Source organism: Labeo rohita, chromosome 25, assembly GCF_022985175.1.
Source record: "Labeo rohita strain BAU-BD-2019 chromosome 25, IGBB_LRoh.1.0, whole genome shotgun sequence".
In the NCBI taxonomy this organism is placed as follows: Eukaryota; Metazoa; Chordata; class Actinopteri; order Cypriniformes; family Cyprinidae; genus Labeo; species Labeo rohita.
The window spans coordinates 10,696,698-10,712,136 of record NC_066893.1 but is presented as its reverse complement, the minus strand read 5'-3'; the positions used below and the strand labels follow the sequence as shown (position 1 = coordinate 10,712,136).

The following is a 15,439-nucleotide window of genomic DNA, read 5'->3' as shown; positions in this document are numbered from 1 at the left end:
AGCTGCCAAGTATCATGATAGCTCATCAATTCAAAGCTTTATCTTGCGCCATTGTCTTAAGAATCGCTGTTAACCATGCCAACTGACAGTTTTATAATCCATCTTCCAAAAAAGCTCCAGGCAACGACAAAGAAAAGCAGAGGTTGTTTGTCAAAAAAAGTTGTTTTAAACGGTGCACTTCAAAATGGACTTTTTTGTTGCTTTTGTACGATGAAACAACTGCTGTTGCACATGACGACAACAACAATTGTAGATCACCATGTTCGTCCTCCATCTTTGAAAACAGCAAGATTCAGAACCGAAGTTTAGACCATTCCTGGAAATATGAGTGATGACAAGGCACGTTTTTTTTTTTAGTAAGCAAAAGATAATTTTGCGGGTGACACAATGGAGGATCCTTGGGGAGTGAACGGCAGAGTTTTGACTGAAGGCACGTCTCTCCAGGCCGCTTTTCTCTCTCAAAGCCATTGTCTGTCAGTAGGGAGCTGATCTGAGCTGTGACCATTGTGTTGCCAGAAGAGAAAGGCGGAAAAATACTGGCTATGCAACTGCAGCGCTTTGCACCCTCTCAAACCATCTTCACACAAATGAGGTTACATCAGATGACCTGTTTTCAAAGTCAGTGAATTCAGGCAGAAATATTTGCTGCATAGATATGACAGGGCTTTCATGTAGTTGGATTCTTTATACTGCCTCTTTGATACTGTTAAAAACTAATCTACTTCTAGAAACAAAAATGTATTTACTTTCTCAACAGCATTTAAGGGAATATTTTATTAAGTTTTAACTGTAAATTACCTTTTAAACTGGATATTCAGTTAGAGGACCTGTATGAACCTGTAGCCTTACTTTGTATATTAACTAGACCAGAGGTGCCCAAAACTCAGTCCTGGAGGGTCAGTGTCCTGCAAAGTTTAGCTCCAACTTGCCTCAACACACCTGCCTGAAAGTTTCTAGTATGCCCAGTAGCCGTTTGATTAGCTGGTTCAGGTGTGTTTAACTGGGGTTGGAGCTAAACTCTACAGGACACCGGCCCTCCAGAACCCAGTTTGGGCACCCCTGAACTAGGAGCATGACAAGATTTCAAGACTTTAGAACAACAACATTTTACTGTGGGCAAGGCCATTCAACACGGCATGGCAAAAGAGAGAGAGAGAAAAAAAAAGAAAACTGACTAAATGTCTTGTCATGCATCAGTTGTCACAGTTCCCACTTGTTAGGACAAATCTCCTATTAAAATGGAACAGATGTGATTTGCCAAATCGTGGTTAGAAAACAATGTTAAAGGGAATTTTAACCACAAGGGGCAACTATTAATTATTTTGATATCAGATTAATCTTTTGATTATTGGGTTGGGGGTTTTGATAAAGGCCTTCTGAAGTGAACTGATGTATCTGTGTATTAAATATCCATATATAAAACTTTTAATTAACCGTAATCTATAGCGTCCGCTAACTAGTATTGCAAGAAACAAGTTTTGCTTACAGCAAAGGAAAACCAGCCTCCATGCGTGTACGACAGTTAGCGGAAGCTGGAGATTACAATTTATAAAGTAATATATATATATATATATATATATTTTTTTTTTAATTTGACACAAATGTATATTCATGATGATTTAGGACAGAGATATAGCATATACAGAATCTTTTTTTTTGCACAAGAGCCTTTGTATGGCATTTGTCACATTAAAATGTTTTAGTCAAAATACATGTACATAAATATTGACAATACTATAGTAGTTATTTTGGTGCATATAAATAATTTGTGATAAGTGAAAAACAGCATGGAAACATCCCTTGTTATTTTTAACAAAACTGACTGCATTTTGCTTCTAGCATTAATTAATTTAATATTAGTGCTGTCAATCAAAAATAATCACACAGATTTTATGAAATTAATCGCGATTAATCCTCCCTAACATTAAAGTTTTTAAATATATTTTTATATTCTAAAAATTGTACATCCAATCCTCAAATTAATGTAAAAGCAACATAAAGACAGTATATTTTCAGTTTGTTTAATGGCATCTTTTATAGGACTGAAGGCCAGTTACGTTGATAGTTACGACTGTGTTTTAGTGCCATGTTAAAAAAAAAATAATAAAATAAAAAACGTAAGATTACACGATTACAGTAAAATTCAATAAAACTGAAATTACGAGAATAAAGTCAAAATACTACGAGAATAAAGTCAAAATTATGAGAATAAAGTCTAAATGTTTTGAAAATAAAGTCGAAATGTTTCGAGAATATAATCTAATATTTTGAGAGTATATTCTATCCTATATCACATGCAAATGGCCCGGATTGGGGGAAATTACAAAGTCTCATCTTTTAAAATAAGTTTTATAGCAAAATACAAATAATGTGTCTATTGCAACAATATGCTTTTCACAATCTTTAACGTGGCGTGATAGATCACTGTATTTGCTTCAGTTTAAGCGGCATGTAAGTCAATCATCTTTCCGATTACAATAAAGAGACATTCGTTTCATTAAATTAGACTACTGTTTTTTTTTTTCATGCCTTCTGATGATCCTTCACTTTTATATCTTGCTAAAAACTTGAAGTAAAGAGAAAACAATATAATTAATTTATAATTTGTATTTTGTGATAAAATTGACAGAATTTGAAAGCTGAGCTGTTATATTAAAAGCAGCAAAGCACAAAATTATTGCGATCACTCGGTGGCTGGCATGCTACAAATAATGAATGAAAGACGTTAAATATTATTTCCAGTCATTTACTGTATTATACCGTGAATAAAACAGCTTGTGAATGGTCACTTAATGTTACAAACCTCAGAAAAGACAACAATATAACATATGTTAACAAGCTGGAGTCCACTTTAACCTTTCAAACATTTTGTTGTTTTTAATTAAATACATGTGAGGAACGAAAGGTTGGATGCCACAGACATTTTTGCGGAGTAGGTGGTGGAATTTTCACAAAGAAAACAGTGTAATTTAATGAACTGATTCACATGAATACAGCAATCTGTCCTGCCACATTACAAAAAACATTCTTGCAAGACACGTTGTTTGTATTTTGCCATAAAATGGATTTTAAAAGCTGAGACTTTGTTTTATATTAAAAACATCAAAGGCACAAAGCTTATTGCTATCGGAGGGCTGGCGCACTACAAATAACAAATGCAATCAAAGACATGAAATATTATTTTCAAGCATACTGTCCCTGAGTATGACACACGGTATGATTTCTGCTAATAATTGCATATATATTTGTGATGTATTAAAAAGGGTTAAATAAGAGTCACAGCAGTTTTGGTCTTAGATTAACAAACATCACAGCTGCTTATTTTGGCTACTGTTACTTTAAAAGCTGCCGCTGCTGAACATGAACATGCTAAAAATTAATCACCTGCATAATTTTAACAGCACTGTTTTGACTTTGCTTATCACAATGATTTTAATGCACTTTTTATTGGGTTGAGCATCACTAGATTTAGTCTGTTGGTCATATGGTGTGGCATTGGTCATATATCAAAATATTTCAGTCAAATTATTATACTGACATTTATTGTATACAGTTATTTTGGTACATATAAATGGCAATTTTGTGAAAAACAGCATGGAAACATACCTCATTATTTTTAAAAAAGTTTGACTGGGTTTTATTCCTTGCAATACCACTTTTAGCTATAATGATTGTTTGGTCAAAATGATGGGGGGAAAAGCACAAGTGAGTTATTATAAAGCAAATACACAAACACTGAGATGAAAACATCAAGATTTGTTTTAGCTCTATCACCCAGACCTCCTCCTCTATCTTTTTTACAGCCTGGAGCCTTGAAAAATATGTACATCTACATATATTTCCCCAATACTCATATGAATATTTGAAGGTTTTATAGAAGCCTACCCCTTGTCTGGCAGACTGGGAGAAGTCCTTGGCCAATGTGCCAAAGAAAATGACGTTGATTGATGTATGTTCAGCGGCTCTCTGAAGGGGGTCCTCCTCTGAGAAAGAGAGAAAGAAAACAGCAAGGACAGAGTGAGACGGGCTACAGCTTTTATTTCAAGACTCAAAATCTGCAGGGCTGAGAGATAAAAATCACAGACACGAGTGGGTCTGAAGCATGCTTTGAACAAGCCTCTCCAGGCAATCAAATTGGCCCCATATTGTGCCTCTTTTCTCCACATAAATCACAGCACCAAATTCAGTGGTGGTATATTAGTTAACATTTTAATGGAGAAAATCCATGGCAGATTTTTCCATACAAATCTTTTCAAATCCAAAGCGGCAGAGCTGCTTTAAACAGGTGTGAATGCCGGACAGATTGAGTGTCGCTGCTGACAAAACAGATCAGGTTGATACGTGGCAGGTTTGCTCATGATCTTTGTCTTTGGATTTAAATTCAAATGGGAAAACTCACCTCTGATCTCTGCTCTAAGCATTTCAACACCATCTTTCTGTGCGCAGGATATCACGGGACCTTTGAGAACCACTTTAGCCTATCCAGAGGAAAGAACACATATAAGCACTTTAAAGACTGAACAGCTGTATTACAAAGCATTAAGCCAATTCCTCACCATATAAGCTTAAGAAATTCTAAATCTGTAAATTGATTTAATATCCCAAAATTTAAGCTGCTACATAAAAATGAAAGATCTGTGAGACTTGGTAAGTTTTGTCAAAAATATGATGTTCATGCAGATGCGGTTGCACACGTCAACACTGGCAGATCATCAACATTAGACTTTAACTACAGGCAGTCCAATAATTGGTTTAACCATTTTTTTTTTTTTTTTACTGAGTAACAGCTGTCAGTTTTTTGGCACCATTTGGTCTAATCTCCAAGAAATATCACCCAAAAGCTGTGTTTTTTCTTTTCTTTCTTTTTTTTTTTTTCCAATATACGATATATGTGCAGCCTAACATTTAGACAGTGCCCAAACCAATTAAACCAATGTTAGATTTTTATATTAATTATATTATAAAATTTAGATTTCAATACCACATAAAAAATATTAATATTATTAATATATTCACAATAACATGTTTAATAAATCTATGACCATTCAGATCTTGGCACAATTATTATTATTATTATTGATAATAATAATAATAATAATAATAATAATAAATTGTAATATCTGCCAATATTAATTTCAAATTTAATATTATGCCCAATAAATCTGTGAGCATTTACAAATATATAATAATAATAATAATAATAATAATAATAATAATAATAATAATAATAATAATGTAATATATGTCTATATTCATTTGAATTTTAATACGTCTAAAAAATGTGACCATTCAGATCTCAAAACACTGGCACTTATTATTTATTTATAATAAAAAAGTAGTAGTACAATTTTTACAATTTTAATAATAATAATAATAATTTGTAATACCTGACAATATTTAATATTATCTCAAAACAACTTGGCAATATATTTATGAAATAACAACAACAACAACAACAATAACAATGTATTATCTGTCTATATTAATTTTCAATTTAACATATATTTAATAAATAAGCAACCATTCAGATCTCAAAACAACTTTTCACTTATTATTTATAAATAACAATGAGAAGAAAAAAAGGAAAAGAAATAAAATGTTTACATTTATAATAATAATAATATTAATATTAATAATAATAATGATAATAATATCGGTCTATATTCATTCAAATAAATCTGTCATCATAAGTACTGACCACAAGAACTCAAAACAACTAGCCATTTATTATTATTATTATTATTATTATTATTATTAAGATGAAGAAGAAAGAATATATATGTTTTTATAGTTGCAATATAATGATCAATTAGTCATCAAAAAAAAAAAACACCATTATTCAAGGAAAATGTTATATAACTGCATATAAAAATAAGCCATTGTCATCAGTCATGAAGCAGCATTTAAAGTATTAAACATAAACAATGGAAGTATAAATGTTGACTTGCTTTAAAGATTTTTTTTAAAGAAAATTGCAAAAGCAGGACATCAGCAATACTAAGTGTTTTATTGTAATTCATTGTATATAGTTCAAAATGTCTGATGTGTTGTTAGAGCAGAAACCAGTGAAAGAGCGGCATCAAACCTTGACACATCTGTGTGAAAGGTCAGAGGTCGCCGTCAGGCTTGTTATGGATGTGCGCTGAAGATGAGAAGGGACCTTGGCATCTAGGTCAGATGAATCATTGACTTTCAGCACAGGCATGTCCTTTTGATAATAGCCTGTAACAATAACAATAATTGATGCATATATGTTGCCAAGAAAAATAAAAAATGCATCATAAGAACTAAAAACAATGACTAAAACAACATATGTTGCCAAAGTCAACCTCTCAGAAACAATTAATTCTATGTGGCACTGAGCCACAAAAATAGACACTTTGTATGGTGGACTAATTGAGAATGAAGAATTGCGCGTACATGCGTGCGTCTGTGATAAACATGTACCAAAACTCATCTTGAGAAAATGGTGTGGATCACAAATTACACTAATTAATTCTGAAAAGACTACCGGTGTAGCTCGCCTTCAATCAATGGAAGCACACCTGAAATGGGAAACATCTCAAGCGGCTCCATTGAAACATGAACGTGTACAACAGCCCATCCTGATGAAATGGAGTTTGATTTAATGGAGCTGAACATCTGGGAGAGATGCTCCATCGAGGGTCTTGATCTTTTATACACCTTCTGGCCTTTGCAGCCCTTCAGCACTATAGAGTCTCGAGTCTCGACCTCTCGTAAACAACATCTGCTGGATGCACATCACTTTAATCTCTGATGAATCGAACCAAAAACTTGACTAAAGGTATCGTAAAACATGGTTAAAAAGGCATTATGATAATAAAAGTTTAATGCATTGATCATGGAAATTAATAATCGATTATTATGGCATCTAAGATTCTACAAATCACCTCGATTTATGCCCCTATACATGACAGATTTATATTTTTGTTTCAGGAAATTTCTCATCTTATCATCGCAATTTGTTTTTAACAGTGTACTTAAAGTCTGCTTGCTATAACTTGAGTGAAATTATATTTTGGCTGGATTATGATGTATTTTTTATATATACATATATATTTGTTAACATTTGACTAAAGCACAAAACTACCCTTGTAAAAAAAGAAGTACACTTTAGCACACTTTTAAGAAGAGTATCTATTAAATAAATAATATACTTTAAAATTATATACTTATGTTACAGCCTGTTATTACGTAACTTAATATTTCATGTTATCAGCATACACTTTGTTATTTTGGATCTGCATGAATCCAAAAAAAATAAATAAATAAAATAAATAATCATTTAAATTAATAAAGTGTAATTAGCTAAATTTTAGAGCATTTCTGACCCACTTAAGTCATAACATGGAATTTACTGTAGAACACGGAATATCACAGAAAAATCACATTTTGGATGAATAATTCAAAAGTAGGTCAGTACATTTAAACCAAAACAAAATATGGACTAGTGCCTGTAAATATTAAGCTGCAAAAATACTATTTAATTATGAATCATAATAGTACTACATGCATACTGAAACACGCATTACACTTGATGAATCATAGTTATATTAAAAAAAATGTCCTGGCTCATTCAAGCTTTATAATGGCAGTGAATGGCTGTTGAGATTTTTTAGTCCAATAAAGTGCATCCATCCATTATAAAAAATACTCCACATGGCTCTGAGGGTTAATAAAGGCCTAGGCGTAGCGTAAAAGCCAGTGAGAAGTGACAAACGCGGAAGCGCAGTAGAGAGAGCAAAAGAAAACACCAATCATGAATCAGAAGTACAAAATGAGGATTTGTAAAGAAAAATGTTGGAGTTTTTTGATATAAGCCAAGAGGAGACTGGTTTTCCTTTGCAGTAAACAAAACTCAGCTCTCATGAAACTAGAATATTCTCACCGGAGCTACAGAAAACGAGAAATTTTTTCCTTACACAAATGCATCGTTCCGCTTCAGAAGGCCTGTATGAATCTCCCGGAGCCATGTGGAGCACTTTTTATGATGGATGGATGCACTTTATTGGACTTCAAATTCTCAACAGCCATTATGGAAGAGCCAGGAATTTTTTTAAATATAACTCTGATTGTATTCGTCTGAAAGAAAAAGAGTCATGTACACCAGCTTGAGACTTCTCATCTTTTAAAGCACACTTCTTTTTCTCAAAGGTGAGACATTTTCTGATTTCACAGTTTATTTTGTCTTACGATTAGAACTGAAAATGTCAGAACAAATATTTGCACCTGTAAACAGAACATAAAGAGCAGCAATGCAAGCTGGAAGTGGAACCAATGGACTCCAAATCTGTCGGCTAAGCCTCAAGTCTCCTGGCAAAACGCAGTAATTCTGGACTCGCTTTGGATAAATCTGTAGAGAACACCACCTGACTAGTGGCCTCCAGGTAATTCTGTCTGAGGCCCCTGGGTTAGAGTGTGCTAAACTGAGTGGGCTTATGGGTAAGAGTGTCTCCATCTTCACTGACCTTGAAGAGTATTTTTTAAATACACTAAAAATGAAAACCACAGGTGAATGGAAAGCCCACCTCTGACATGACCTCTCATCGCAACGAAAAGCCGATAAGCCAAGCAATTTACGGTACACTACACTTGAAATCACGCTGAATGAATCTTAGAGTTGTTTATAGGAGTTGAAATTAACACTGTCATGTGTCTCCTCACCTTCATTCAGAACTAAAGCAGCGTGACAATCAGCAGTGACTGAACTGATGTTCGCATCTATAAACTGTCCGCTGAAAAAATCTTATTTAGACGTCTTGGCACTGTGGTTGTATTTCTTTCACATTTTGATCCAGATGCGCTACTCGCCCCCAGACGACGCAAGGAAGACATCATTACACAGGGCATCAGGATGAAGCGTAGTGATGTTGTTAGCGCTTATGAATATTCCTACGCTTTTCTCCCAGGCACTCGGAAAAGGAAATTGAAACCTTCGAAGTGGAACAGAAAAGAACTAAGCCTGCACAAAGTGAATTAGGCTTTACTGTTAAAAGCACGGAATTCAGGAAAAGAAAGAAAAATCAATACATGGTGTGTCTAATTAATTCCTGAAGGGATTTCTCAACTCCAAACAAGAATTAATTAGCCCAGACATCACTTTTTTTCCCTCCCTTTCTCCAAAATCAGGACCTCGAAACACTCATTTGAGGATTTAAAGTAAATACACACCATTTTACACCACAAACATAACAGTTGCTTCCTGAATAATCTAAACATGCTTGCTGGACGAAAGAAACTAGATTGCATCTTCTGAAAGAAGTATAATGTTTGCAGGGCAAATGAGTTTTTTTTTTTTTTTTTTTTGGAAGATGATTTATTGAAATTATTGAGTTTTAGTGATTTCTGTTAAGTCTGGCCAAAAACACCCACTTAGTCAGGCAGAGCTGTCTGACCAGCAACAAACCGTAGTTAATTTTGTTGCTACTTTCTGTTTAGGGATGCATTTATCTGAAATAGATTACAAAATAAAAACATCAATTTCCAAATGTGATGAAAATTTAGGATATTTAAAGTATTAGTTCACTCACTGAATTAACGTTTCCTTTTAATTTACTCACCCCCATGTCATCCGAGAAGATGTTTGTGTCTTTCTTTCTTCAGTTGAAAAGAAATTAAGGCTTTTGAGGAAAACATTCCAAGTTTTTTCTCCATATAGTGGGCTTTAGTGGAGATCAACAGGTTGATGGTTCAAATTGCAGTTTCAATGCAGCTTCAAAGGGCTCTACACGTAATGTTGGAAGTCGAGCTAGTGCAAAACAAGCATTTGTGGTTAAAAAGTATACATTTAAATTTTTTTTTTTTTTAGAATATGGCTGATGGTTTTGCTAGATAAGATCCTTATTCCTTGGCTGGGATCATGTAGAGCCCTTTGAAGCAGCTTTGAAACTTTGGACCTTCAACCCATTGATCCTCACTAAAGTCCACTATGTGGAGAAAAATCCTGGAATGTTTTTCTCAGCAACCTTTCTTTTTTTGACTGAAGAAAGAAATACATGAACATCTTGGATGACACGGGGTAGAGTGAATTATCAGGAAATTAATTCATTCTGTATTGGACTAATTCTTTAAATAAGAAAATGCTGGACAAAAGTAGGTATTAAATACAGATTATTTCACAATAATGCAATATGCAGTCAAGGAAAACTAGTTAACTTGTTACTAAATGCTTAAAATGAAAACTGCGTATATCTTTCAAAGATATGATGCCCAACCTGGCAATCCATGGCAAGTCAAGTGATTATTTTATCAGCATATGTTTAAAATAAATGGATAAAATAAAGACCAGACACTGTTATGATACCAATAAGCTTAATTATTTTAATAAAAGCAGTCGATATTAAAATGCTAAAAAAAAAAAAATTGAAAATAATAATAAACAGAAAATCATAGTTTTGCAAACAAAATTCATAGTAAATGCTTCAAGTGAATTTAGGCATCACAGCATTGTTGTGCACAGGAAGATATATATATATATATATATATATATATAAACTACTCAAGTTTGCATCATTACAAAAATATGTAAACATTTAAATAACTTAATAAAATTAAAAAAATGGAAAAAAAAAAGGATTTAAATAACATGCAAGTAATTATAGATATTTAATGATATACTTTTGATTAATTTCTTTTCTTTCTTTATTTATTTACTTACTTATTGCTATTTATTATGGAAGCCCATTTCTGCTGACTTTTTCTCTCACAAATCTGACTTTTTTTTTCCTCACAAATCTGACATTTTTACCCAGAATTGCAAATTTATATCACACAGTTGTGACTTTTTATCTCAAAACTGCAGGTTTCTCGCAGTTCTGTCAGAATTGCGAGTTTATATCCCGCAATTCTGACTTTATAACTCGCAACTGTGAATTTACATCACAATTCTGAGAAAAAAGTCAGAATTGCATGAAAAAAAGTCATAATTATGAGATAAACTCGCAACTTCAAGAAAAAAAGTCAGGATTGTGAAATACAACAAATTCGCATTTGCATGGAAAAAAAAAAGGTCAGAATTGCGAGTTTATAACTTTCAGTTCTAAGAAAAAAGTCAGAATTGCGAGATACAGACTCGCATTCGAGAGAGAAAAAAAACAATTGTGATTTTATATTTTGCAATTCTGACATTATAACCCGCAATTCATATTTATATTTATATTTTTATTCAGAGTTTATATCACACAATTCTGAGAAAAAAAGTCAGAATTGTCAGTTTAGATCAAGCAATTCTGACTTTATAACTTGCAATTTCGAATTTATATAAATTCTGACAAAAGTCAGAATTGCATGAAAAAAAAGTCAGAATTATGAGATAAACACAACTTCAAAAGAAGTCAGGATTGTGAAATACAACAAATTCGCATTTGTGTGGAAAAAAAAAGTCAGAATTGCGAGTTTATAAGATTCCATTCTAAGAAAAAAGTCAGAATCATATGTTGCTCTGACTATAACTCGCAATTGAGAATTTATATCTCGCAATTCTGAGAAAAAAAAGTCAGACTTGTGAGATATAGACTCGCATTTGAGAAAGAATTTAGAACTGTGAATTTATATCACGCAGTTCTGAGAAAAAGAAGCCAGATTTGTGACATAAGTTGCTATAACTCTTTTTCTGTTTTATTCAGTGGCAGAAACGGCTTTCATAGCTTATAGACTGTCACAAGACAAACAGTTTATTTGTGACATTCAAAAATTGGTTGTATACTTGCAAAAGTGTGGTGCTTATGTAAAATGGCCAAAGATATGAGCACTGCATAACTATATCATCTCTTGCCCTGACAACCCTTCCACACATTTACTCCCCTCTGCTGTGATTAAATGGATATATCCGAGTGTAAAAACGCACAGCGCGCTTCAGGAACATGGTAATGTGACCCTATGAGCGCCTGTTAACAAAACGCTTCAGTAATAATGCCAGCATCACAACAGCTAATGTTAGAGGAAACAGCTCCTCCGGCAAATTCACCACAGATGCAGGCAAACGCTAAACGATAATGACAATGGGAGAAAGAGAGAGAGAGACACCGTCCACTTTATTTTCTCGGAATCTGTGGCTAGGAAAGGTTGTTCAGCTGCAGTGACTGTTGGCCTTTATGTAATTGAGTTTATATATTGACATTTATGCAGAACACGGCTGCCATTAATGTCAATGGTAGCGATATTACACGAGCCATCAAATTGAAACATTAGCGCTCGCGTTAAACTTAGTGCACTAAAGTAAATAACTCCGATTACAAGTCTGACATCTTTATATTAAGACTCCCGAGATTGCAGTAGTATTTAATGCACCTTACGTCTCATAAATAGACGTTTCATTGCACTTAGTTAATGTTTGTGTGCATGACAATCAAATGCAGCCACATTAATTTGTGAAAAGCCAGCAAAACAGTGTGAACACTTGCAAAACTGAGGTAAACAACTAAGTTAGCTGTTTTAGCTAACTTCCTGCTTAAGTTACTCAGTGCAAGCTGTCTAGCGTATTCATTCCACTTATATATTTGCATTCATGCATCTTGATATCTTCTATTTGACAGCTGAGAAATATTGTATTCATCTGACATGTCACACTCACCACACGCTGGTTCTGCTTCCTCCTCCTGAAGGTTTGAATGGGCGCTTACTGTACCGGATATTGCGTCACTGGTTGACGTATTGAAAACCCGCGGAAATCACATCGTTTGAAAGCATATGCCTTCAGAAAATGGTATTTATGGCAAAAAAAAAAACAAAACAAAAAAATCTTCCATGACATAATGCATTCAAAAATATGAGTTGCTTTTTGTTTAATATAAACTACACTACCAGTCAAAAGTTTTTAAACAGTAAGATTTTTAATGTTTTTTTTTTTTTTTTTTAAAGTATCTTCAGCTGACCAAGCCTGCATTTATTTGAAAAGTACAGCAAAAACAGTAAAACGTTTTAATATTTTTCCAAAACAACAACAACAACAACAAAATAAACAGTTATACTAACTCCAAGATTTTGAATGGTATAGTGTATATTGTTACAACAGCTTTTTATTTCAGATAAATGCTGATCTTTGGATCTTTTTATTCATCAAAGAATCCTTTAAAAATGGACTCAGCTGTTTTAAATATTGATAATAATAATAATAATAATCAGCATATTAGAATGATTTCTGAAGGATCATGTGACACTGAAGACTGAAATTTAAGCTTTAATCCCAGGATTAAATATCTTCAAATAGAAAGCAGTTTTTTTTTTAAAATAGTAAAAATATTTAACAATTTTACTGCTTTTGCTGTATTTTGGTTCAAATAAATGCAGGCTTGGTGAGCAGAAATAACTTCTTTAAAAATATTTAAAAATCTTAAACTTTTGACTGGTAGTGTATGGAAAATGGTAAATAACAAATATTAATTAATGAACTGTACAAAATTAGGAAATTAACAAAGAACGTTCAGAAAAAAAATTACAATTATTACAGAAATTATTGATATTTTGAAACGTGGGGACAAACGCCCCATAGTGAAATATTCTGTTTGATATATTTCATTATTTTTATAGTTATGGGTTTTAGTTGGACACTTTTTTAGTTTGACACTGTAGAGTAGGGTGAAAGTACACCTCAATATGGAAAAAAATAATAAACTAAACAATTATTCTTTCATGAATTTGATTTGTGCTCAAAATGAGTCTAAAATGCAAAAGAATACAATGATTTGGACATAATAAGATCCATTTACAAAAGAACAAATATAAAATAACATTTGAAAAGTTAAAAAAAGTTGTAATTACTGTAGTATATTTAGTTTGTGAAAATGGCAATATTAAATACAATTAGAAAATGTACAAATATTTGTTAAATACAGTTATACCTATTTTTGTAATTTTTTTAACATCCTAATTTTCTATAATACATCTAATTTTATTTCGATCTGCTATTTGCAATGGTTACCAGTGTTGGGGAAAGTTACTTTTAAAAGTAATGCATTACAATATTAAGTTACTCCGTAAAAAAGTAACTATTTATGTTACTTAGTTACTTTTTATGGAAAGTAATGCGTTACTTTACTTTTGTGTTACTTTTTAAATCTGGGCAGGGGTTGCTTCTTTGTTTTTAATATAAAAAGTTTTATTTTTGGCAAATGTAAAAGCCTTTTCACACCAAAAGCCTCAGGCTTTGAGAAAAGTAAATTCACGTCTGTACAGTAGAGCACAGAAGAAAAAAATGTCAACTCTTCAGCAATAAAAAAGGAAAACAAATTATTACTCACATTGTTAGATTATCTTGAATAATTTTTGCTTATTAGTATGGTTGAATTGGATCATCGTAGGTCGGCAGCAAAGACATTGGTTAATACAATGGAATTAAATGCATAAAGGATATGTGTATTATTTAACATATTTAATTATTGCAGGTTTGCATCATATTCTGAGTTGAATTTCACAGTTTTTATTCATTTTGAGGAATACTGAATCTGTTTTTTGTGAGTGAGATGAATTAATGCATGTTCACATTTATTCTAGAACTAACATATAACTCCCGATTTCTCTCCCGATTTCTTTTGCTACTATCATAGTACAATTTTAGTAATAAAATCACATAAGATCAGTTTGACCAGTATAATTGTTACATAATTAATAGTTCATTGGAATAACAGAATATGGAGCCCAATTAAAAACAATAATTAAATAAAAATAAACAATTAAAAACAAAAATCAACTTAAAAAAATATTCACAAATGCATTTTCCTCCTTTTTTTTTTGTTCATAAATGATAAGTGAGACTAGAAAACGTCCCCGGTTTACATTTCACAAATCTAGTCACCTTACAGTAAAGTAGTATCAATTCTTCATGATTCATATGGCTCATTACTTGCTCTGACATGTAATATTGCTTCTGTTTATGATTATTTATGCAATTTATCTGAGGCTCATCTGTTCGGAGGACTCTCCGTAGTTAACCATGTTTCAGTGCATTTGTTGGCACATTACTGTGGAGAATTGAGTTCTGTGCTAAAGCTGCTCTATGATGTTGCCTCTGGTTACTTTCCTGGCATGGCTACATTGAAACTCAAAGATACTGTGAAATCCTATAAAATGTCAGCCAGGAAGCGCCTATCCTCCAGCGTCCCACCTGCTTGATACCGATTCAAGTTCCTCTGTGTCCCGCAGGATCCTATGACAGGATACCTGTATGAGTGAGCCAATAATTCTCAAAGATCTTTCTCCAAGACGTCTGCCTGTTCAATACTAAATTAAGACTGTGTAAGTACATGCTATAAGATTCTTGGCTGCCTGCTTGACTGACTCAAGACCATGATCCTGTTAGATTTTGGACACAAGGGGCTGCCATTAATGAGGCACAAATAATGTGTAAATTAGACACTTTTCCAGAGCACTAATCCAATTTTCATCAGATGTGTTTGTGATTTACACCTTTTCGTGACCAGGC

At 32.9% G+C, this 15,439-nt stretch overlaps 1 protein-coding gene across 3 annotated transcripts in view; it reads right to left on the bottom strand.

The window, feature by feature from the left end:
• pot1 (protection of telomeres 1 homolog) overlaps nt 1-12,680 on the bottom strand; it is a 53,985-nt gene extending 41,305 nt beyond the window's left edge. For 2 of the 3 annotated variants that reach the window (XM_051099825.1, XM_051099826.1), the window contains exons 1-4: nt 6,546-6,673; nt 6,086-6,222; nt 4,400-4,478; nt 3,886-3,983 (exon numbers count right to left, since the gene is read on the bottom strand). In XM_051099825.1, the coding sequence (XP_050955782.1) occupies nt 3,886-3,983; nt 4,400-4,478; nt 6,086-6,222; nt 6,546-6,660 (429 nt within the window). In that variant the 5' untranslated portion in view covers nt 6,661-6,673. Of the gene's footprint in view, nt 1-3,885; nt 3,984-4,399; nt 4,479-6,085; nt 6,223-6,545; nt 6,674-12,592 lie in introns of those variants that run through there. The other variant, XM_051099828.1, reaches the window with a different exon arrangement.
• Between the last annotated feature and the right edge of the window lie 2,759 nt (nt 12,681-15,439).